This window comes from Malurus melanocephalus, unplaced genomic scaffold (assembly GCF_030028575.1).
Source record: "Malurus melanocephalus ecotype Western Australia unplaced genomic scaffold, MMel_1.1 scaffold_996, whole genome shotgun sequence".
Classification (NCBI taxonomy): Eukaryota; Metazoa; Chordata; class Aves; order Passeriformes; family Maluridae; genus Malurus; species Malurus melanocephalus.
Window position 1 is genome coordinate 1,326 of NW_026624228.1, and position 24,508 is coordinate 25,833.

General features: G+C 52.4%; 1 protein-coding gene across 2 annotated transcripts in view; it reads left to right on the forward strand.

Annotated features, from left to right (window-relative positions):
- The first annotated feature begins 256 nt into the window (after positions 1 to 256).
- ACSF3 (acyl-CoA synthetase family member 3) overlaps positions 257 to 24,508 on the forward strand; it is a 52,987-nt gene continuing 28,735 nt past the window's right edge. The window contains exons 1-6 of one of the 2 annotated variants that reach the window (XM_057386560.1): positions 257 to 320; positions 3,322 to 4,042; positions 5,351 to 5,506; positions 14,629 to 14,783; positions 15,215 to 15,360; positions 20,588 to 20,700. In XM_057386560.1, coding sequence (XP_057242543.1) covers positions 3,350 to 4,042; positions 5,351 to 5,506; positions 14,629 to 14,783; positions 15,215 to 15,360; positions 20,588 to 20,700 — 1,263 coding nt within the window. In that variant the 5' untranslated portion in view covers positions 257 to 320; positions 3,322 to 3,349. The remainder of the gene's footprint in view (positions 321 to 3,321; positions 4,043 to 5,350; positions 5,507 to 14,628; positions 14,784 to 15,214; positions 15,361 to 20,587; positions 20,701 to 24,508) is intronic. The other variant, XM_057386561.1, reaches the window with a different exon arrangement.

Below are 24,508 nucleotides of genomic sequence, written 5' to 3' on the forward strand. Positions count from 1 at the left end.
CCCTCATCCCTGCCCAAATCCCAAAACGCTGCCAACAAGAGACACAGCCCAGGGCCCGCAGGGCACAGATGCAGCTCCATGGAACCCCGCACACCCGCCACGCCATGGAGCACACCGCGGTGTCACTCCAGAGGGCTGCAGGGACAATCGRCCCCGCGACAACCCCGGTCCCGCCCCCCGTGGGCGTTTTTGGGGTCAAATCCCCACAAATCGGGAGCRGAGGGGTGGGGGCGGAACGTTGGTGCGCGGAACGTTCGGTGAGTGGCGCCGCGTGCCCGCCGGAGCTGTTCGCTGCCGGAGCGGTCCCCCGGTGCTGCCAGGTGAGGCCCCGCGGGGCTGCGGGAGCGGCGGGGCCGGGCCCGGGATGGTCCCAAAAGCGGAACGGGATGGTCCGGGATGGATCGGGATGGACCCAAAGGGGGGACGGGATGGACCGGGATGGTCCCAAAGCGGGAGGGGACGGGTTCGGGATGGTCCCAAAGGCGGGGCCGGGATGGACCGGGATGGTCCCAAAGCGGGGCTGGGCCCGGGGCCGGGATGGAACGGGATAGTCCGGGATGGTACCAAAGGCGGAACGGGACGGGTCCGGGATGGACCGGGATTGTCTGGGATGGTCCCAAAGGCGGGGTGGGATGGGTCCCAGAGGGATGGGTCCGGGATGATCCGGGATGGTCCCAGAGGCGGAACGGGCCGGATCCGGGATGGTCCCAAAAGCGGGGCTGGGCTCGGGATGGCCAGGGATGGTCCCAAAGGCGGGTCCGGGATGGTCCGGCATGGTCCCCAAGGCGGGACGGGTCCGGGATGGTCCGGGATGGTCCCAAGGGGTTGGACCGGCCCCGGGATGGTCCCAAAGGCGGGTCCGGAATGGTCCGGGATGGTCCCAAAGGCGGGACGGGTCCGGGATGGTCCAGGATGGTCCGGGATAGTCCCAAAGGCGGAACGGGACGGGACCGGGTTGGGTCCGGGATGGTCCCAAAGGCGGGGTGGGACGGGTCCCGCTGCCCCCGGCCCTCGTTCCTGCGGGTGCTCCGGGAATTGCGGGGCGCGGGGTTTTCCTGGGRTGCTGCTGCTCCGGGATGTGCCGTGAGTAGGCTGCGGGCAGAGAGCTGGAGGGTGGGAATCTGCTCCAGAATTAGGAAAGTTTAAAACACGTAAACCCGTCTATCCCTGTGAGGATGGGAGACCCTGGCACAGGGTGCCCAGAGAAGCTGTGGCTGCCCCTGGGTCCCTGGCAGTGCCCAAAATTGGACAGGGTTTGGAACAAACACAGTGGAAGGTGTCCCTGCCATGGCAAGGGCTGGCACTGGATGGGCTTTAAGGTCCTTTCCAATCCAAACCTTTCTCTATTTTTTGTTTTGTGAGAAGGGAAGAACAGGCACTATCTCKGTCATTATTTGATACATTTTCCAAGTGACTTTCTCTAAGTTATTTTACAATTTTCGAAGAATAAAGTATTTTTATGGTTTTCTAAGAATAAAGTGTTTTTTAATCTCTGTTCTAGAAACAGCCAGGAATACTTTTGGATTCTCATGGCTGTAAATGAGAAGGGATGRAATCCTGCAGGTCAGGCTTGCAGTGSKRGTTACATCCCCAAGMTGTAATCATWGCTGGAATGATGGTTATTTCTGTAATAAYTCCRTTTGGAGTAACTCAGAGTAACTCCATGGATCCTTTTGCTCCAGGGAATGCATTTCATGCCTTTTATATTCAGAAAGTGCAGATGGGGATGGCACAAAGCAGACAGGGGTCTGCAGTGGGTCAGCTCCCAGTTTGCACTGGTTTTGTTGTGCTGGGAGCTGGGGAGAACCCTCCAGCTGCTTTRAATTCTTCAGCCTTAGGAGATGAGGGTTTGGATTTCCCCTTCCGAGGCAGCAAAGCCACATCTCTGCACTGCCACCATCTTCCCATGGGCTCTGGGGACAAACTTGGTTTCCAGATGTGCTGTGCCAGAGTTTGTGGTGCCCCTGAGCAGGGAGAGGGGACAGAAGACACCCCCTGGATTTGCTTTTTTTACACACACCATCATCTCCAATTCTCTGAACTCCACTGAAGATGCTGCTGTTGGTTGCTCCATTAAATATGGAGTGATGGGAATGGGATAATGTGGTTTTTGGAAGGAGCTGGAGGAAMAATGAGAGCACTGATCCTGGGAAAACAGCTTCCAGTTAATGCTGAGGGCATTAACGCCTCACCACGGCCACAGGTTCAGTTTGGGGCATGAATTAGGTCGGGTTTTTACATTTCAGTCTCTCTGGAGCATCACACGAGCTCTGGCGTGACCTGCTTTGTTTTTTTTCCATGCTGGTGGCAAATGTGAGGAGTTCACACGGTCACCCTGCTCTGGGGTTGAAGCCTCTCTGCTCCCCCAGATGTTTCCACCCTAAATCACAAGCTTTTTTTTTTTTTTTTTGCAGAAGCAGAAATTGAGGTTGATTTGCAAAAGAAAATCTGAGCAGGGCTGGTGTCTGGGTGGGGAAATGCTSTGAARGTGGAGGGGAGAGACCACAGGGCTYACAGCAAATAAACATTTGTGCAGCCTGAGCTGGGGGCAGCCCTGGTCACCTCTGGAGCTGCCAGGCCGAATCTCCTTTTTTTCCAGCTCTTTCCCACAGTGGGAAACTGGGCTGGGAGGCTCTTTGAGCTGAGCTGCTCCTCTAATAGGCATTTATCAAAAAAAATGGTAAAAAAATCAGGTTGTTATTGGCAGCGTCAAGGAAGTGTCACGGACACTCTCAGAGAGTGAGAACTTGTCATCCTTTGGCTGTTTCCTCTGCTCACAGAATCTCTCTGGGGATATTTTGGTGCTGATTAGATTCTGTGCAGCAAATCCCTCTCTCTCCTGCCCTGCTCTCTCCTCTCTGCTCCCCATTGCTGAGGGCTCTGTGTGGAGAGGGTGCTCCAGGCTGTTCAGAGGGATTTAGGATTTTTCCTGGAATCCTGGAATGGTTTGGGTTGGAAAGGACCTTAAAGCTTATCTCATTCCACCCCCTGCCTGCCAGCAGCCTGCTCTGGTGGAAGGTGTCCCTGCCCACAGCYGTGGAATTCCAACTGAAACCATTCTGCAATTCTATRAAAACTGGKTTATAATTCAAGTTAGGATTTTAGGGATGTGGAGCTGTGCAGGGAAGGGTCTCTCTGTCCTGTTCCATCGTGGCAGGACCCAGGGACGTTCAGACTGCCCAGGATGTGGCAGTGTGAGGCAGGGACATAAATAATACAGTGGATATTATTCAAATGAAGGCTGCCACTTCCCCGTGGTGGGAATAACCCCCTGGGTAATCCCTGCCCGTACTTATCTGCTCCCATAATTGCTTCCTGCAGAATTGCTCAGCCCAGCCGTGCTGTTGGGATGCTGCTCCCCCTGCTCTTCCCTCAGCTGCTCCGTCCCCTSCGCTGCCTCACCCGGGACCTGTCCCACTGCAGATGGCATGGCAAGAGGGCTGGCTGTCCCCTCAGAGCTCTGCACACATCCCAGGCCACCTACAGCAGTGACATCACCCCTGTGTTCACCAGGGCTTTGGCTTTTGGTGACAAAGTGGCCATCGTTGACCAGAACGGGACGCACACGTACAGGGACCTGCTCAGCCGGAGCCTCCGCTTGTCCCAGGAGATCTGCAGGGTTCTGGAATGCTCCAGCAGGGACCTGAAGGAGGAGAGGATCTCGTTTCTGTGCCCCAATGATGCCTCGTACGTGGTGGCCCAGTGGGCTTCGTGGATGAGCGGGGCCATAGCGGTGCCCCTGTACAGGAAACACCCCGTGCCCGAGCTGGAGTACGTGATCCACGATTCCCAGAGCGCTCTGGTCATYGCAACCCAGGAATTCCTGGGGAAAATAACCCCCAGTGCCAAGAAACTGGGAGTGCCAGTGCTGCAGCTTGCCCAGTCTGGTGGTGATGGAGCCACGAGTCCTGCAGCCGTGGAGGAGGGGCCCTTGTCAAGCTGTTCCTCGTGGAAAGACAGAGGAGCCATGATCATCTACACCAGCGGGACAACGGGGAGACCCAAGGGTGTCCTCAGCACCCATGAGAACGTGCAGGCTGTGGTGAGTGCTGCTCCCCCTCTGCCAACCTCCTGCCAAGGTACAAAGTGTGGAATTTGGAGGGGATTTGGGGTTGCAAWCGCACCTTCCCACTGCCAAATTCCTGCAGAGCTGTGGGGCTGCAGCTCCAGCATCCTCCACACAGCAGCATGTGAGGCTCTGAACCTTGGCCTCTTCATGCTGCAGCTGCATCCCAAGGCAGGTGGATTCTCATCCCAACTTTCCTGGAAAGCAGAAGGAATGAGAGTAAAAAACCCAATTTCTTTGCAGTTTGCTTTTCTACCCTGTGACTAGGGAAGAAATTTTTCTCCTAATTGGAAAATACCTTAGCCCAACCCAGTGCTGTGTGAAGCCTGTGCATTATTCAGCTCTGTATCCCCAAGGCAAAAAATCCATTAGCTCTCAGAGCCAAAAAGAATTAAAAGTTTGAATAAGCCTGCTGCCTACTTCACCACTTGGTTATCAGTGCCTGCAACTGCCAGGCTGCTGCCATTAGAGAAGGAGGGCAGGGAATGCAGGGCTGATTTCTGGGTGCTTGGATACTGCARTGTCCCCAGAGGAATGGCAGCCTTGATGGATAGAGCCAGGGCTTGGCTATATTGGGCAAAGAATCTGTTGCTTTACAAATATGCTGAATATTTGGGGGTGGCYTGAGCAGTCCCCATCCTTTGTGCTGTCCTGCAGGAAGCCTAAAAGCTGCTCCCTTGCCCTTGTGAGACACACGACCAAATTCCACCGTTCAGATGCTTTTCTTATTTTTAGGTGGCTGGAAATAAGCTTTGCAGTTGCCAGTGCTGGGCTCTGAAGGGCATTGTTGACCTAGAAACCTCATAATTATCCCTTCAGATAATTATCCCTTCAGAGCAGAGTGTTTTAAAAGCTTGATACTCCAGTATTTTTTACTAACATGAAACCTACTTTCTATTTATCAGCGATTTCCTGCTCCTACTRACTATCCCTTACAGGTGCTAAAAGCCTGATGTCATCAGTGGCCAAACTACAGCAACAGAATTCTGGAAAATTAGCTTTTTGATTACTGTTTCTKCCAAATCTGCATGTGCAGCAGCGGATTAATATTTTTGCGTGTCCTACTTAAATTCATTGTTGATATTTTTCAGGAACAAGGAAGGGCTTTGCTGATTTAAAGACATGTCCTGGCAGGATGCTGAAGGTGTTCTGCTGTTGTGGGAATTTATCTCAAGGAAAAATTGGATGTCCAAGCAGGCTTGGAATTCCTGCCAGGGAATTTGGGGCCTGAACACCTCGGGAGAATCTTTCCTCCTACCCTAATGCTGTTTGTTTTCTCTGCAGACCACGGGGCTGGTTGAGAAATGGGAGTGGAAGCAGGAGGATGTGATCCTGCACGTTCTGCCTTTGCACCACGTGCACGGCGTGGTCAATAAGCTGCTGTGCCCACTGTGGGTGGGAGCCACGTGCATCATGTTCCCCGAGTTCAACGCGCAGATGGTGAGCCCTGGGGAGTGCTGGCCCTTTGAAATCCAGCACTGGGACAKGGGCACTGCAATCAGGGCAAGCTTGGGAATAATTCCTGGAGATTCAGCCTCTTTAGCACCTGCTGTGTGGTGGTTGGGTGCTCAATCCGGGGTAAATGTGCTCTTCCACAGGGTGCAGCTGTGTCAGTGTGATGTTGGAATGGGAATGCTGCACTGCCCCTCTCCATTCCTGGGCTGAGGGATCTGGCTGGGTCCTTCTATGTACCCACCAAGAGCATTTCCACCCAGAATTAGGATTGTTAATTTTTTTAGTGTTGGGAAAGGCGGAAATACTGGATTTTCTCCTGTATGTTAGTGGTGTGCTGTTTGTTGATTATTTTAGTAACTTGCATTTCACACACTCTAAATCTCTGAGGTTGGAAAAGACTCCCAAGGTCACCAAGTCCACCCTGTGACCAATCCTCACCTTGTGAGGTGTGTCCAGGCTCCAGGGGTAGGGCTTCACCACCTCCTTGGGCAGTCCCTTCAAAATTTTCCCCTTGCAATCCTACATCCTTAGTGCTTAGTATTGCATTACATGACAGAACACAGCCTGTTGAGTTTTTTGCAGCCCAGGTAARGGAAACACTGGTTTTCCAACATGGTTCTTCCTCTGTGGAGAAACAAGAGTTAACAGAGCTGTTGGGTTGGACTCAGTGATGGGAGAGTTTGCAGATCCAGACCTTGCAGCTTTTAAGAAAGGTGGCAGGAGGGAAACCTTGCTGGACTGGTGCACTTGTAATGTTGTCTGTCTGAGCCAGGAAACACCAGTCCCAGTGTTCTGCTGCTCCTTTGTTCCCTGCAGCAGGGGCACACAATGGAAAGAGAGGAAGGAGAGGGACAAGCAGCAGTGAAGGTGGAGCAGGTTCTACATTTCCCACTCCCTGGGAWCCAGCACCACCCATCCACATTTCCCAGTGTCCTGGGTGGCATCTGCAGTGTCACTGTTATGGGATAATTGGGTTTTTGGGTGCTGCTGCCACTCGGAACAGAAAGGAAATGAGTGTTGTCAYTGCAGAATTCCCTGGGAAAGCCAGGGGAGCCTGTGAAGCCTGTGCTCTGTGACTGCCCAGGCTGCTCTCCCTGTTTGTGCTTATCCTCACGTTGGGAAGGCTTGTCCTGGGCAGGACAAAGGGCACAGGTGTGGTGTACACCCAACAGCCTCAGGTTGTGCTGCTGCCAGGTAAGGACAAACCCAGCTCAACTGCAGGGCTGGCTGSTTCTTTGTGGCTCATTTCTGCTTTTCAGAGCAGCCGCAGAAAACGTTCACTTCCTTCTCTGTGTCAGGATGRCCTGACACCTGAGCACTGATCCTTTGTGGGGGGACAGCCCCGGAATCCCAGAGGGGCAGCTCTGCACTTCAGAGTAAATTGGTAGGATGCTGTGATAGAGGGCAGGAAGGGCAGGTGCTCTCTCCTCCCTGGTTGCTGCCAGGTGTTCTCCCAGCTTTAGGATGGCCCCAAAGGCTCGAGGTGCAGTGGGGCTGTGCTGGAGCAGTGCTGGCTAAGGTCACCTGAAGGAGGAGATGTGGATATAGAGGMGAAAAGGGAATAACTTCTACAGAGGGAGATGTGCAGTGCCAYGAACCAGCCAGAAACACCAAATCCAACTCTCTCCTGCCGGGGAGAGGCGGGACCGGCACGGAGAGGATGGAGCAGAGCCTCTGGAGGGCGCGGTGCTCCACACACATCCTGTGCCACCGCTGATTGATGGTCCCTCACACCCTCCTGTTTTTCTCTGCTCCCTCCTGACATCTGCAGATCAATGAGCTGGGGGCAGCAGGACCATTCTCCTCTCTGCTCTGCTCCAAGCTGTCCCCAGATGTGACACCCAGGGCACCCTTGACCCTGGAGCTGAACTTGGGCAGGGCAGGTGAGGCAGCACACGTGGCTGGGGGCTCTCAGGTGCACGGGRGCTCTGCAGGATGGCATTTGCCTCTCTGTTTTTTTTTCCATTCCTTTTATTTTCCCAAGAGCCTCCCCTGGGAGCCACAAGTGGTTTGATGGACACTCCAAAGCCAGCACGGGCGGGTAAATAAGGCTTTCTCGTGGAGTTTATTGCAAGCTGCCTTTCAGTTCCACTCTGTTTTCACCAGCTGTTTACAAAATGCCCTTTGCTACTGAAATCAGCTTTCAGCAAAGCAGCAGTGGAGGATTTTGCCAAAGGAGCCCGAGTTTTGCCGTGTGCTTTTTTTCCTTGGCTGCACCTTGAGAAAGCAGCCAATTATAGTGTGATATAAAGAAACTCGACTGGCAGCTAAARCACTTGACAGGCTGATCAAAACAAGGCGAGGAACTTACTCTCAACCTGCTGCAGACATATTTAGCCTTGAGTGATACTGGCAAAGGTTCAAGAGAAACCGCAGCAGCACGCCCGATGTGTGTTTGGTTTCTAATCACCAACACTTCATTATACGAAATAAATACTTTATTATTACAGTGTTTATTAAATTACATAATTTGCGGCGTGCCTTATAGTCGTGGATACAGATGGCAGTCTGGTTTTGGTGGTGGGAATAATGCTCTTTTTTTTTTTTTTTTCCTCTGAGAAGACATTCCCAGCCCCAGACCACGGCTTGCTTGTCGTTCCCCGCGGTGCAGGGGTAGGAGGTGGCAGCTTTCAGACCTTTACGTCTGTTTTTGGGAGCTGTCCAAGGGAAGGTTAAAAAKCAGGACTGTGGAGTAGCCCCAGTGTCCTGACCAACATCCTTCTTCTCACTAAAACACCATCTGATGTCTGTGGCTACTGCTGGGRCCACGAGGACTCATTAAAGTGTGCTGAGGTGCCTCAAGCGTGAAAGTTTCTGCATAAAATCAGATTCTTTTTTATTAAATGAGGACATCCATTACTCTGCACTAGCTACTGTACATGTTATAATTCACTTTATAGCACCATCTGTTAAGACTGTCTTGCTTAAGCTTTTCGTGGCATTTTTTTATTGCGAGTTATTAAAAAATATGGCTGCATCTATTAATCATTTATTAATAAAGGGTTTATAAATGGACCCTTAGTTTCCAGAATTAGTCGACTCGTACGTGATGTACTGAGTCCTCTGGTGCTTGTGCTCTTTGGGGTGCAGAGTCTTCACAGGGGGCCCTTCTGCTGCCTGGAGAGCATCCTGTGCTCCTGTCTGTGCTGCTGGCTTGGGAATGGCAGGGATGGCTCTTGGGAGAGGCTTTTCAGCACAGGTGGGTGTGGAGCAGRCAGGAGAGCAGCAGTGAGCCTGAGAGGTGTCCTGCCAGCAGCTCTGTGGGGCACAACTGCCTGTGATGTTATTTTTTTATTGGTTTTCAAAGGTGAGAAGTGGGAGGGCAGAGCCAGAGCGAGCTGCAGTCTCAGCATCCCTGTCTGTCCTGCCATCTGAACCTGCTCCCAAGCTGAGTTTACTCTTCCAGCTGCACAGTTCCTGTTGCCATTTCCAGCTGCTGCAGTAGGAATTTGGTGTGCAGGAGTACAGGTTTGAAAGGTGCTGTGTTTGTACAGGTTTTGCACATTTTGGTGGCCAGAGGAGCAGAGATGAGTGTCTCTGTCAGGGAAGGAGTGCACAGTGAGCCTCTCACCGAGCCCCTGGAATATCCATTCCCATACTCCCTCCCTGCTCAGTTCAGGCTGTTGGTGTGACAGTCACACAGCCTGTGGTGTGACTGATGCTCCATGGAAGTGGCAGTGAGCCTGGAGAGACAGACCTGGGGAAACTGAGTGTCCCCTGTGCTTGCTGTGACAGTCACACACTGATGTCCCCATTCCAAACCTGGCATCCTTTGGACAGGAGCATTTTGGAGCAAGTTGTGAGGTCTGTGTCTGCTTTGCAGGATCCTCTGCTGTGGTTTTTGGCCAAAGAGGATCAGTTTTGAGCTCAAACACAGGAAGAGCCTTGCCTTGGACACTCCTGATCCAGCCTTGAGGGAGAGATGTTCTTAGGGCAAAAGGTTCCCTGTCAGCTCTCTGCATTGATAAACACGAGAGCAGTTCCCAGGAGGTCTTCCAGCCTTTAGTGCAGAGTGGGAAATAAGAGTWTTCAAAAACCTGAAGGAAGAAACTTGCTCTGCTGAGTGATGGGAGAAGCTGATGGAAATCTCCTCTCCGGGTGCCCCAGTTGTGGTGTGTGCTCGGCTCTGCTGGGCAGGTTTTGAGCTCTGATGTGCTGCCTGTGCAGTGACAGCTCTGGCTGTGCCCTGCAACCYCTTCCATGATAAATATGCCAAGATGCAGATTTCCTGCCCGGCAGTTCCAAGAGCTGCTGTTTYAGTGCCAGCCTTGCTACGTGTCTGACTTAAGGTGCTCCGAGGAGCAAACCCTGTAAACACCATCCTCTGTTTTATGCTGCTGCACTCAAAGCCATCAAAGTCATCTTGTTTGGACACTTCTTTCTAGGGCAGTAAGAATGCTCTGTGCTCAAAGGTAGTGTGTGACTGGGGCCAAGCTTTCCCTGAGGTTCTGTCCCCCGTGTCACCTTTTCCCCGTGGTGGGAGGGAGCAGCAGACCTGGCACAGGATGAGTGGGAGGTGTTGCTGCAGGGTCATTTCTGCACTGTGTGCTCACAGCCCTGAATTCCTCAAGGCCAGGAAAGGCTGTGCTGTGTCTGGGAGCAGAGTTTGTCCTTGTCACTGGTGTTCTCTGTGCGAGCCAGGCTGGGCTGGGTGCTGGGTTTTCTACCTTGGCTGGGCTGCACAGGGAGATCAGGGCACAGCAGCCGCTGTTGCCTCGGGGAAGGAGAAGCGTGCGCTGCACTGAGCCYCTCCCCTGGATCTGTCACTTCTGCAAACATCACTCTGGGCAGCTCTTTTGGTTTATTTTTAAAAGAAAAGCAAATCCAAGCAGAGGAGCCTGAGCTCCAATATCCAGGCACGCTGGGGATCGCGGCCCCCATCCAGTTTCATCTGGAGAGAGGCTGAAAATCKTTTCATCTGCTAATGGGAGGCTTCAGAGGAGTAATTTTATTTCAGACTCAAAGAGGAGTTGGTGGAGGGAGGAGCAGGTCACTAGTGAATGGATTATGTTTGATCACTTCTCAYAGACCTGGCTTTAAAAAGTTAGAGGTTTTCTTTCCCGTCTCCCCAGATCTGCCGTCTGTCCTCAGCATCTGTTCCCTAGTAATGGCTTTTGATGTGTGTGGGGAAATATAAAAAATGGAACCAGAGCCTGTCATATTTACTTATATTTCCAGGTCCCAGGGAAAGCACTTGCTCCKTTCAGTATGCCTCCAGCATAGGAAGGGTTTAAAAGCTTCAGCCTGKAATGCAGAGGGGCCATCAAACTGTGCTGATGAATAAATGATTAAAACCAGAGTCACACAGAGCACAAACAGTTTGGGGTTATAACAAACATGAGATTAAGCCACCAAGGGCCTGATTTCTCTTTGAAGAGAAGRATGTTTCTCTCTCTCTGCATATTGCTCGTGAAGTGTCGGAGGCTCAGTCCTTGGGAGAGAGCAGAGCTCCCCTTGGTGCTCTCCAGTCTCACGTGCTCGTCTGTTTTTTCAGGATAATTTGGTGTTGGATGTGTGTGCGTGGTCCTGCAGTCCCTTTGCTGCTGCTGCTGAGCTACAGGAGCTTCCCAGCCTTGTGTTTGGCACAGGGTCTCACCAAATTCACAGCTGCTTTGACCATAGCCCTGTTGCTCCCAGATATTCCAGAAATCACCAAAATCCCTTTTCCTCGACAGTGCTTTCCGTGTGGCAGTGGTCAATGCAAAAYACAGACCCGAGCAAGAGGGAAGGAAAGGGCTGAATTAACCTTGCATTAGAAGGATTGTTATTTTTGAAAAGGTTTAAAAACATTCAATTACAACTGAAAATGGTAATTTCATAGAGGAGAGGAGCTGTTGTGTCTGTCAATAGAGGCACCACGGGCTGGCTGGGATCTGTCTGTGGGCTGATGGAAAAATCCATGCTGATACTTGCTTCCTTTTCAGCTTGGCTAGTTTTGGGAATCTTCTATCAGCCAAAATCTTACATGGTTTAGCACATAACTGGGTTTGCCACTTGCTCGTTTTGTTTTGCATGAGAAGATGCCCAGGTRTWGGATTTGGTGTTTCTGRCTGGTTCATGGCACTRCACATCTCCCTCTGTAGAASTTATTCCCTTTTCTCCTCTGTACCCACATCTCCTCYTTCAGGTGATCTTAGCCAGGTTGGGAAGGTTGCTGTATGGGCTGACCACCCTTTGGAGCAGCTCATATGTTCTTCCATCCTCATTCACCATCTGTGTGTTGGGAAAAATATGTGGGAAAAATCTCCCAGCTGTGTCTTGCTGCGCTTGTTTTGTACCCACTGGTGTAATTTTCTCCTTTTTTTTTTTTTYCTTTAATGATGGCAAAATCCCACTGGCCAGCTCATGATATGCTTTTGAGCAGTGGGAGGGGAGGAAAATCAGGAATGTCATGCTGACAGGAAGGCTCTTGGGAACATTAGGTCTCCCACTTCTCTGCTGGCACCGGCAGCCCTGACCCGAAGCACTCACTGCTGTTATTGCTGGTGGGAAACTGTTCCCACTCTTYCCTTCTTGCAGGGTGAGACTTTTGGTTATCTTAAAAGGAATCTTKATCCATCTCCTGAGCATATTCCATTGGAAATCTGCTGCTTCCCTCCTTTGCAGAGCCCGGCAGCCCTGGCACACAGTGCCACGTYTGCTTCCCCAATCTGTGGCTTTTTAAAAGCACTTGGAAGCCAAAGGTATCAGGTGAGCAAAACAAAACAGAAGGTTGGGCTGCCAGTACCCTGTCCCCAGGGAATTCATGTGGTGACAGTGACACGTGGGATAACACAGGGGAGATGGATTGTGCTGCTCCCTCCTGACACTGCCAGAGGATTCCGGGTGCTGGAAGGACAGAGCTGGCCCCACTGATTGATTAGTCCCAGGTAACGAGGCTTTCCCACATCCTTCTCTTATCCTAAATGTGAAGTTACAGTTTTGAGCCAGGAATAGCTGTTCCAGCTGGCTGGGCAGTGCCAAGCCCTCCGGCCAGCTCGGGCTCTGCSGAGCACTCAGAGCTCTGCCAGCTTTGTAGCACGGCTTAGTGCTGCTCAAACACATGGGAAGGATCCAGATTTGGCTGAGCTGGAGCAGAGCAGGTGGAGAGGTTTGGCTGTCAGCAGATCACCCCGGCAGCTGGTGGCACAAATCCAAAGGCAGCTGYTTATCCTCAGGAAGGGGCTGTTGCTGGGGTGAGCTGGACTGACATGGAAAAAGCTGTTCCTGTGGTCGGAGTGCAGGAGGGAGGATTTTATCGAGGGCAGGACTCAAGCTGGCATGTTGGGACAGGAGACCCTGGGGTGCAGGACATGCTTGCTTTGTTTAGATGAGTTTGGGGTGTTTTCAAATCCAAAATCATGTGACAAAAACTCTGCTGCGTGGCCAGACTGGAAGTCTGCCTCCGCTCCCACAGCTGCTCAGGACTTGGGAAGGCAAAAAAAAAAATCACACGGCAAGGATTGAGCAACCCCTGAGCATCTGTTTCCCTTCAATCCCTTCGGCACTGGCCTGATCCCTGCTTGCCATCACCCAGCCTTCCCTGCCCACAGCAATGTCTCTGAAGAGCACAAAGCTGAGGAGAGCAGGTCCATTCAGCCCTGGTTTTCACCCTGCTGCCTGCAATGGGAAAGATATTGGGGGTGAAAAGGGGCTGGGAGGAGCATGAGAGAGGTTAGACCCCCCTAAATGCAATTTTACCTAATCTGGCTAGTAGGGATCGTGCTGAACTGTCTTTCTTCAGGGAGTGAAATGTTCCCTCTCTGGACATATCACCCATCAGGACRGGAAGTCACATTCCAGTTCTCCTTTCCTTTTCCCAGGGCATCTTGCAGCATTCACATCCCACCTCTGGAGGTGTCTGGTGGGTTTTCACCTTGTGCATTCACCTCTGTGGCCATCTCAGGGGTGGGAGGGTGACAGCTCCCTCCTGTTGGGTGGGACAGCACCTTTGTGGACATGTCCTGCTCTATTAACAATCACCCTGTGCTGGGAGGGTTTTTAGGAGCCGATTGTTCTGGAGCAGTGGAGTGCGAGATGCGGGGGGAGACGGCACCGGTGCAGCCAAGGAGAAAGGGATGAAACGGAGCCTGAGTGCCAGAACGSAGGGAAGGGGCAGAGTGACAGCATGAAGGAGAATCCCTGGCTCACCTTCAATCAATCCCTGCCTTCCCTCACTCGTGTGCAGCTGAGCGTGCGTGGGGAGCGCCGAGGCAGCGCTCAGTGTCAGGAGCTGTTAGGGAATACATTTGTCACYGGCGGGGCAGGGAGCGCAGCGCGGGGAGAGAGGCGCCCGTCAGCGGGGACACTGATTTATTGATGCCTTTGGATGGCTCCTGTCTTGGGGAGAGCTTACCTAGGGGGGAGGTGTGTGAGGAATGGGCTCAGTTGGGACATTTGTGGCTCTGAACCATTGTTGGTTGCTCGTTCCAGAGGTGGCGCTTCGTCCATGTCCCAGCAGAGCTGGCTGCTGGAACTTGTCCCAATTTGTAGTTCCCACAGGTTAGCAGGAATTGCAGCTGAAGAACATTGTTCCCACAGGGAACATTCCTCTCAGAAAGAGTGTGATTGGTGTAATGGCCCTCCTGTCTCCTGCTGCTCCTGGTTCACCTGTGGGTTCTGATGCCTCCTCTGAGCTCACTGGGGACTCAGCTCTCTGCACCCACTCCCCATTTTCATGGAATCTCCCTCTTCCCAACTTTGCTGTCCTATTCAAAGCATTTTTGCCTCAGAGGTTCGAGTCCATGGGCTCCTGCCTGTGTATTGTGTATCAGATGTGGCTGTGCCTTTCCAAAGAAGAGTCCCAAAGTTTTGGAGCTTTGTGCAGCCTTTGAAGAGCTGTGCATGACAAGGGAATGAACTGATTCTGCCACAAGCTCCCATCTTTGTGATCAAATTCTTGGCTGCAACATGACAGGACTAAAAACTGCCATTTCYATCATCTCGAGAGTGTGATGGTGGGTGGGGGATCCACTGGTGGGATGAGAGATGAACGCTGTGCTTTGGGAAATAAGGGCAGGATGAAAGTTGGGAACTTGTTCTGGTTCTTGTTCCAGCTGTTTGTGCTTCCAGGAAATCTGAGCTAGCAAAGTTGTATTTTTATCCATGTGTATTCCCTTCTTTCCTAGGTGTGGCAGAAGCTCCTGAGCTCCGAAGCTCCCCGTGTCAGCGTGTTCATGGCAGTGCCCACCATCTATGCCAAGCTGATGGAATATTACGACGAGCATTTCACCCAGCCCCAAGTGCAGGATTTCATCCGTGCCTTTTGCAAGGAGAACATCAGGTGGGTGAGCTGCTGGGGGATCACTGGATCCTCCAGGTTTTCCATGCAGCATCACCTCTGTCGGTGTTGGTTGTTGTGCTTTGGTGTCTCTTTGACAGGAACAAGGGTGACATTATTTAATTATGAGCCACTCTTGCATGGGAAAGCCAGAAGGGGCTCGTTACATGTGTCACCCTGTGGAACACATGGCTGAGGACTTTGTCCTGCAGCCCARGCTTGCACTTCAGCATCTCTTTTAGGAGACTGTCCTGGCTGATATTAAACCCCATATCAGACAGAGAATGTGAGGGATATCTTTGRTACTGATTAAAAAGCTTTTGGGGCTGCAGCTTTGATGCAAAGCTGGCTTTGTGTGCCCTGATGTTGTGCTGCAGATTCCCTGGAGCAAAGGGGATCTTGGGCACTCTCTCACCTGCCCTTTCCCTGTGCAGGTTGATGGTGTCAGGCTCAGCAGCCCTGCCTGTGCCTGTCCTGGAGAAGTGGGAGAGCATCACTGGGCACACTTTGCTGGAGAGGTAYGGGATGACTGAGATTGGCATGGCACTCTCTAACCCCTTGCATGGAGTCCGTGTCCCAGGTACGAGTCTCCAGAGGGTTTGGAGGTGTTTGCTGGGAAATGGTCTGGGTTTTTTTCTGCTCATGGGGGAGGAGAGGCCATTCCATGAACAAGGGAATTGCTTGGAATTGGCCCTGGGATGAGTGGGGAGTGGCTGCATGTGCAGAGCTCGTAGGGTGCCCACTGCCCTGACCACGCTGGCACACTCCAGACTTTATTACTTCCAAAATCTCAGTGAATTGAAGGAGTGTTCCTTCAGCTCCTGCTGCCTGGAGTTGTATTTCTGGGTGGTGCCACACCGGATTCTCCATGCAGCAGTGCTCGTCCAACCCCTCAGTGCTSAACACTTAAAATAGGATGTCTGCTCACTCTTATTTTAGTGCCTGTTTCTTTCCTCTTCAGGAATTGGAAATTGTCACACCTCGCTGTACACTCTGGGCCTGTTCTCTCCTTGTCTTCCCCCCACTTCTCTGAGCTACACTTTGTGATTGCTCTCCGTAGCTGYACTTTCTGGAACCTAGAAATAAATTGATCTGAGACATTGCAAATAGAAAATGCCCCCACTCTCCCTGTGGTTGGAGCGTGGCCATCTGTGTGCCCACCCTGTGCCACCTGCCTCCCCACAGGCTGTCTGTGCAGGCAYGGCACCATCTGCAGCCTCCTGGGGAACGGGTGTTACCCCAGGGGGGTGTCCTGGGTGTCACAGCTTCCCACAGCACCCCAGTCCCATGGGGTGCAGAAGCTGGGTCCYACAGGGGTCACACAGGGAGAGGAGAAGCCAAAACTCCCCCTCAGGTTGACTCCTCAGCCTGAGAACAGCTTGAAATACAAACTCTGTTTTACTTTTGCAGGGTAACTGTCATTCCCTCACCCCACCACAGCCAGTTTTATCTTCCTCCAGAAGCCCCATCCCTGCAGGCAGCAGAGGGAAGCAGGCAGGAAAAACAAGACTCCCATATGCAGGAGCTCGAGCTGTTTGTCAGCCACACACCCCAGGATGACAGGGCAGGGATCATTTCATGTCCCTGTGGCTTTCTTGTATTTGCTTTTTATTGATTTTCAGGCGGGGAAATGAGTGAAGGCTCCAGAAATTTCCCAGGAGACTCAAAGAGAAAGGAAATAAAGCTGAAAGTAACATGGCAGTGCAGAATTTGGCACCCAGAAGGGCATCTCCTGCCCCAAAGCTGGTGGCTGTGCTCCTGAGGCATCATCCCCATGGGTCTGCAGGGGACCTGGGGACAAATCCTCTCGTGCAGCCAAAGCAGAAGGGCTGGGACTGTCACTCCACCCCCATGCAGGGGCTCCTGCAGCCCCAGAGGGGAGAGAATTGTCTCACAGAGGTGGGGATCAGCACGGGACCCTACAGAAAGGAGGCTGTAATTGAATAGGCTTGATTAATTTATTTGGGGAAGTGTCAGCTGGGAAGCAGATGGGTGAAGCTGAGGCATAATTTACTGGAGMTGTGCAAAAGCTTTTGATCCAGTGTCCTGGTAGAGGCTGGGTGGGAGGTCACCAGGTAGCACAGAGCATCCCAGAGTCAGCTGCTGGTGGCCTGGGGACAGGGGACATCCAGAGGGGGATGCAGCACAAATCCTTCTGTACCACTCAGATCTGTTAGAGTGAACCCAGAGGAGGCACCAGGATGATCAGAGGATGGAGCACTCTGCTGAGAGCACTGGGATTGTTCAGCCTGGAGAAGAGAAGGCTTTGGGGTGATCTAACTGTGGCCTTTCAGTTCCTACAGTGGAACCTTCCAGTGGCCTTTCAGTTCCTTTACAGTTCCTTTCACTTCCTACAGTGGAGATGGAGAAGGACTTTGGACAAGGAATGGAGTAACAGGACAAAGGGGAATGGCTTCACACCTAAATGTAGGTTTAGATTAGATATGAGGAAGAAATTCTTCCTTGTGAGGGTGGGGAGAACCCTGGCACAGATTGCCTGGAGAAGCTGTGGCTGTCCTTGGAACCCTGGCAGTGCCCAAGGCCAGGTTGGATGGGGCTTGGAGCACCCTGGGATGGTGGAAGGTGGCAGGGAGGAATAAGATGAGCTTTGAGGTCCTTCCCAAACCCTCCTGGGATTCATGAGCCTCTGAGGAGAGATCCTGGGGTTTCCCTTGCCCACTTTCAGACCACTGGTGTGGCAAGGGAAGGGTTGAGCCCTTKGGCCCTGCCCATCCTGCYSRTGTCCCTGCTGGTGTCCCCAGCAATGTGTCCCCACTCTCCATCCCCAGGTCTGAAGGGGTAGGAATGGGGGTGTGGGAGCTTTAATTTCCAGAAGCAGCAAAGATGAAAGATTTGAAAGATAAATGTTTGCTTGTATATTGTTAAAACCCTGCTTAAAATGCCTCTGTTTTCACCAGCTCTCATTCTAATCCCCCCTGGTGCTGTTACTGTGAAGGGAGATGAATAATTCATGGCCGGAGAATGCCTCACTGGGCCTAATCACCACTTTAATTGGAGGTTTAGATCAGAGGCAGCTAATAGCTGCTACAGCGGGGACTCCGTGTATTGTTGACAGTGAGATCCTTGAGTGCCTTATCGTTGGCCTGTTCCAATCCTCCCGGGACACAGAGGCACAGAACAGCCCTGAGTACCCAGATACCGAAGGACACGGAGCACGGCGCCAATTAAATTTATCTGGGAAGAGCTGACAACTTTTTTAAACAGAGGAGAGCGGGTGAAAGAAGAATGGTGTCACCCCCTCGTGCCTGTGACACCRCGGGCGTGGTGCCAGCATTGCTGAACATCCAAGAGACTGTGAATTGCAGGGATGGAGAGGGAAATGAGCAGGGATTTCTCCTCATTTTCCCCTCAGGTTTATGGCTGGGTACAAARRGAAGCCAGTGCAGAGTGCTGACCCSTTCTGATCACCCCAGCTGTGGTTTTGGTGAAAATAGAGCCTCCAGTGCTGCTCCTTTGGGAATGGGTCCACATTTGTGCTGAGCTGTTGGAGCTGGCACAGGGTGTATTTTGACACGGTGGATGGGCTGGGAAGCTCCAGTCATTGTTTTTGCACAAATTTTATTAATCCTGTCAGGTTTGTGCAGCTCCAGTCAGTGGTACGAGCTTTTCCAGCCTTTACAGATGTTGATTTCGAAGTTTGTCATTTTTCCTAAATACCAGAAAAGCTTCTCCAGACAGAGCACAAGGAAACAGCTCTCCACCAGGGACTTGTCTTACACGCTGGTTTATTTTAGCYGAGCAGGAGAGGAACTGCTGGGGCTGTGTTGGTAACTGTGATCTGAAACGCTGCGTGGGGGACACATCACCTCCTCTGAGCCTTCCCATGTGCCAGCACTGTGCTGATCTTTGGTTTCTCATTCCCAAAGGCTGACACCAGCAGTGGGCACTGATCCTGGGGTCCTGTGCCCATCAATCACTGCCCATTTCCATGCTGAGGTCATCCAGGGAAGAAGCATTTTCAGGAARGCACCTGGCTGGATCTACATTTGAAAAGTTCTGAGTCTGTGAGAGCCCCTGGCAGTTCCTTGCATTGGTTTCTGCTCCCTGCAGGAGCTTTCCAGGACTGACTTTGTGGTGTCTGCCCACAAACGTGCCATGTTTTGTGGGCAGATTGSAGTCTGTTCACACACGGTGCTTTTCACCCTGAAGAAACTGTTCCCATCCAAGTTTCAAAGGTGGCTCCARCACCCTTCCATGCAACACTGAGGAGTGTTTGCCATGACTTGTTACTCGCTTCGAGGCCTCTTGGAGTCTCCCATGGCAGGTGCAAGATTGTTTATAACACATATGGTGTGATTTTTGGGGTTGGCCTGTGCAGAGCCAGGAGTTGGACTTGATGATCCTTGTGGGATCCAACTTCTGTGCTTGTGATTCCATAAATACCTCGGCATGGCACCTCAGGGCACTGCTGGCTCACTCTCCCTGCTGCTTCTGCTGCACCCCTTTGTCCCTGAGCCCTGGCAGTGTGTGACCAAGGGGTGACAGCCACCCAAGGGTGCTGGTGGTGAGGGGAGAGCCTGGCTGTGCTGGCTGACCACAATGCCAAAGGCAATTCTGAGCAGATCACAGAGCTGCCACGTCGCTTTGTATTTATTTCCAGCCAGATTTGCTAATTGTTCGGGTAGTTTCGCTGCAATAAAAATCTCACTCCCTCATAGCCCATCTGCTCTTGGCTGATCCTGCAGGGATGCCATAAATCTGGGCTAGGACGACATATCCATTTCCATGGCAACTGACCAATGTAGCAGACAAAATCGTGATGTCACAGATAGCAGATCTCCAGGGCTTCAGCAGGACAACGAGCCCAGCACGGGGAAAATGCCACTTGAACCCTGAAATACGAGTGACAGGGCTGAGYTGCAGGTCCTGCCCTGCTCTAGGGAATTCCCAATGTCAAGGTGATCCTGGCAGCCTTGGAAAGCATCAGCTGGTGGCTCTTCTGGGGAAAAAAATGATCCTTTAAAATAAAGAGCACAGTTAGCAATTCATAGAATCCCAGAATGGTTTGGTGTGGAAGGGATCTTAAAGCTCATCTTGTTCCATCCCTYGGTTGTTTTGCCATAGGAGCTGTCTCGTGCTGCAAAGTGAGACCTGAACAGGATTTCACAGGAACAGAGCTGTCCTCTCTGCTGAGCTCTCAGGTGCTCCCAGGAAGAGCAGGCACTAAAGCAGGGGTGACAATGCTGCAGCTTGGGGAGCTCTGGGTCACACACCCAGCGTGGAGCTCCTTGTGATGATGTGTCAGCTCCTTGGCTTTGAAATTGAAACCTGTGCAAGAACAGTGGGGTTTTGATCCCTGCTTTTCTCCTGTGATGTTTTCTATCCAGTGTATTGATGTCTCCTAAAACTGAGATAATCCCAGGCAATTCTCAGCTCTTAAGCCTTTGCCTCCCCTGTCAGGTGCAGGCTGTAGAGGAGCAGAGTAATCGCTGTGCTCTCTCTTTTCACAGCTTTGTGGTGCCTTTAAAAAAAAAAAAAAAAATAGAAACAGCTTCATTGCTGAGCTCTGAAGCTGTGCARATGTCTTCAAAGACTAGCCAAGAGAGACTGTTGAGGGCTGGAGACACGTTTGATKTCCAGGGCATTTCCAGCACTGCCTTCTCAGTGAACAAACATTTCCATGCACACACACGGTGGGATCGATGCTTTCCTGAAGGGACCAAAATTAACCCAAATAACCCCTGCTAGGAGGTTCCTTGGTGCCATYGATAGACGGGCAGCTGCTCTTTTGCATGCTGGGTTTTGTATTTCAGAGCTGAGCTCTGTCTCTCTGCTGTTCCCCACAGGTTCCGTGGGTACCCCGCTGCCCGGTGTGGAGGTGTGCATTGCCAGTGAGATCCTGAAAAACGGGACTCGTTCCTACAGGATCCATGCCCAGGGGAATGAGAATGGCACTCAGGTACTGCCCAGCTCTGTCCTCTTCTGTTCCCCAGGACAAGGGCTGCATTCAGGGGAAGTTCTGTCCTTCCCAGCCCTTTGAAATCCTGGGGTCTGAGGTTTGCCCTGCTGTCATTCCCAGGAATTCTGTATCACTGGGTTTGTTGCACTGTGTGTGGGTTCCTGTGGTACTGTGTTGGCTGCACAGTGCTATCCATATAGTTGTGAAATGGTTTGGGTTCAAAGGGATCTTAAAACCCATTCAGTGCCACCCCCTGCCCTGGCCAGGGACACCTTCCACCACCCCAGGGTGCTCCAAGCCCTGTTCAATTTGTCTTTGAACACTTCCAGGGATCCAGGGGCAGCCACAGCTGCTCTGGGCACCCTGTGCCAGGGCCTCCCCACCCTCCYAGAGAACAATTCCTTCCCAATATCCCATCTAATCCTACTCTATTTCACTTTGAAGAGCAGTCTAGTGGAAGGTCCCTGCCCATGGAGCTTTAAGGTCTTTCCCAAACCATCCTGTGATTCTGTGATTCTGTGATTGGAAGGGCAGGACTGGTGACCCTGAGGGTTGCACTCATTTTGAAACAGCACTGGAGGAAGCCCCTCAGGTTTCCATGGAGGTCCAGCTCCGTGGTGTGCTCCACATGACAGTTGTGTGCCAGAGCTGGGTGTGGGGTGTGTTTTGTGTCCCTCAGCCCAAGCTCCAGGCTGTCTGATCCCGCTGAAGGGTTTGCCTTCCTTTCCCCTCCCCTCCACCCCCTCCCTGCTCTGGCAGATCCATCCATCCCCCGGTGGTGTCTGGGCATGGCTGAGCAGAGCAGTGCTGTGTGTGTGACAGAAGTGACCCCAGCAGTGACACCGCGTGGGTGGCACCCAGGCAGGCGTGAGATTCAACCTGAAATAGGTTCCTTCACTCCTTCCCCTGGGAAATGGCTTCTCATCCAGCCACCTACATGCTGAGGGTCTAAAAGGAGCTTCCTGGGCTGTGGCAGTGACACTGCTGGTGTAAACACTGCTGAGAGGCTCGAGAAAACCTTTTTTTTTGGTCTGAATTACGTGGTGGCAGGTGGAGGAGCCAGCAGGACCACGGGCAGCCCGTGGGTGGGATGTGCTCGGGTTGTGTTCTGTGTTCCGATGCTGCAAGAGCTGGATCCACCCCAGACATGTAAAACAGCCCAGGGGACAGCTGAGAGGGACCACAGATTGTGGCTTTTAGTAAAAAAAAAACCTCTTTTCTGCTCTTTACTCTGTGTCACTGCTGTGGGAAGAGCAGGAGACTCCCCATGTCCTCCCATGTCACCAGACCCCTTTGTCACTGCCCTGGATCACTGTTATGTTTTACAGGTTTGTCCTCTCATCCCAGAGTTTGCTCTTGGCCTTTTTTTTTCCACTTGTGTGGAACTGAGACGTGAAATATAACGTGTCCCTTTTAATAATGATCCTATAATGCTTTTTTTCCCTCAGGGATCCCGGGGCACTTTACAAATTAGGTCTCAGACATGAGAATCCCCAAAGTGCAGCTACTTCCAGGATGAAATGTGGATGTTGTTCTAGTGAATTATGAGAGGAAAAAAATATGGAATGTTGTTTTTTCTGCTCCATACTCCTTCCTTTTCATTGCACTGAGTGACCAGAGAAGGGGTCAGATGATCTGTGTCTGGTGCTGGAAGCCACCAGCTCCTCAGGGCTTCACTGAGCTGGGATTCACCAAAYTTTTTCCTTTGGTTTCAGAGGAAATTCTGGCTTCTCTCAATTCTGAGGGCAGGGAAATTGCCCTTTATTGTGGTGATTTCTTCCATCCACGCTGCAGCCCTGGTGGGTGGCTGAGGTCCATACAGCTCCTCCAGGAGCTGCTGTTGGCTCCCTGCCCCTTGCTGATGGTTCTCTTTCCGTCAGGCTCTCCCTTGGGGATCCTCTGGATGTTCTGGTGAATTCTCAAGCCATCAGCCAGTGTGGAGGTGGTGATTTGCTTCTGAGTGTTGGCTCATGGCTTGGTCCCTCTCYGAAAAGCTGTCCCCATCTCACCCACCATTCCTCTTGTCCCAGCTGAACTGGGAGGAGGCTGAAGGGAGAGCAATGGTCCCATCTGTTCAGGCCACCCTAGGAGAGAGTGGCTCCAGGACATCCACAGCATTTCCAGGAGCAGAGCAGAGCCAGCTGCCCCTGTCCCTGGGACTGTCACAAGGTGGGAAGGACAGTCCTGACTCTCAGCGTGTGTTGGCACAGAYGGGTGTGCAGAAATGCCAGGAGTTTGGGGTTTTGTACGCCCTGGGCACACAATGTGACCTTCCCTGGTGTGACAGCGTGGTGCCAACACCTCTGCTGGCAGGGATGCTGCAATTCCAGGGCCTCACACCTGCAGTGCCAGGCAAAGCCTCACCTGCTCAGAGCCTGCCCCAGACGCTGCTGCTGGCACCGTGTGCATCATGCTTGGTTAATAATTCATGGCAGCACAGACAGCAGCAGTGGAATTTATTTAAAACGAGGCGGATCTGACAGTCCGAGYGCTCATCACGCTCCAGCAGTCCCAGAAAAGCCTGGCTTTGTTTAAATCAGCTCCTCCACGGCGCAGGGGCTGTCCCAGGGCTGGGAAGGGCTGGTTAGTGTCACCCTGTGCCACCAGGTAACCCCATGGCCTTTTCCTTGCCTCTTTTGAGAAAGAGGAGCAAATCCTTCCTCCTCTCCCTCACAGGAGGGCTCTGAGCCTAATGTTGGTTGAGGGCTGGAGAAGGCTGAGAGGAGAGCTCAGGGTCTTCAACATCCTGGTGAGGGGCAGCAGAAAGGCAGATACTGATCTCCTCCCTCTGGTGACCTGTGACAGGAGCCAAGGGAATGGCTGGAGCTGTCAAGGCAGGTTTGGGTTGGGTAGCAGGAAATGGTTGGTTTGGGTTGGATAGCAGGGAAAGGTTGGTTTGGGTTGGATAGCATGGAAAGGTTGGTTTGGGTTGGGTAGCAGGGAAAGGTTGGTTTGGGTTGGATAACAGGGAAAGGTTGGTTTGGGTTGGATAGCAGGGATTTTTTCCCTGGTGGGTGGTCAGGCACTGAACCCCCAGGGAATGGTCACAGCTCCAAGGCTGCCAGAGCTCCAGGAGTGTTTGGACAACGCCAGGGACAGGATGGGATTGTTGGGGTGGTCTGTGCAGGGCCAGGGGCTGGATGGATGATGCTGTGTGTCCCTTCCAGCTCAGGATATTCTGTGATTCCATGATTCAGGCACCATGGGGCTGATGGAGTGGGATGCTGTGCACCCTGGTAGGAGCTGGGCTCTGAGCCATCTCTTCTCCCCGGCTCCTTCCAGCAGGTGATCCCTGTGCTGGGCTGAGGCACTGTCAGGACAATCTGGGAGGTGTTCACACCTCGGCTGTGCGAGCAGAGAGCGCTGCCTTTGCCAGGGGAATTGTCTGTGAAGCCTCACAAGGTCAGCACCTTCTGTGCTGCTGTTGGGCTGGGTTGTGCCTCTTGCTCCCTCCCCACATCACAGCCTGGCCCTTTAGGCTGGATCAGCACTCCCCTTCATTTCATGCCCTTTGGGCACGTGTGATCCAAACAGCAGCAGAGGAGGAGGATGAGGATGAGGAAGGCAGGAGCAGGGAGCTGAGCAGYGTTCCTGCCCTGCCATCCGGGAACTGCCCGAGCTTGCAGCAGGGGACTGCTGTAATTTGCAGAGTTGGTTGCTGGCACACCCTGAAGATCAATAATCTACTTAGCTGTAAGTTTGCTGGATTTCTGTTCCTCCCTGCATTTTCTCCCGTCCCTTGATTGGAGTGCTGGATTCCTTTCCCACACGTGCTGCAGCCCTTCAGTCTCCTCACATCTCAGGAGCC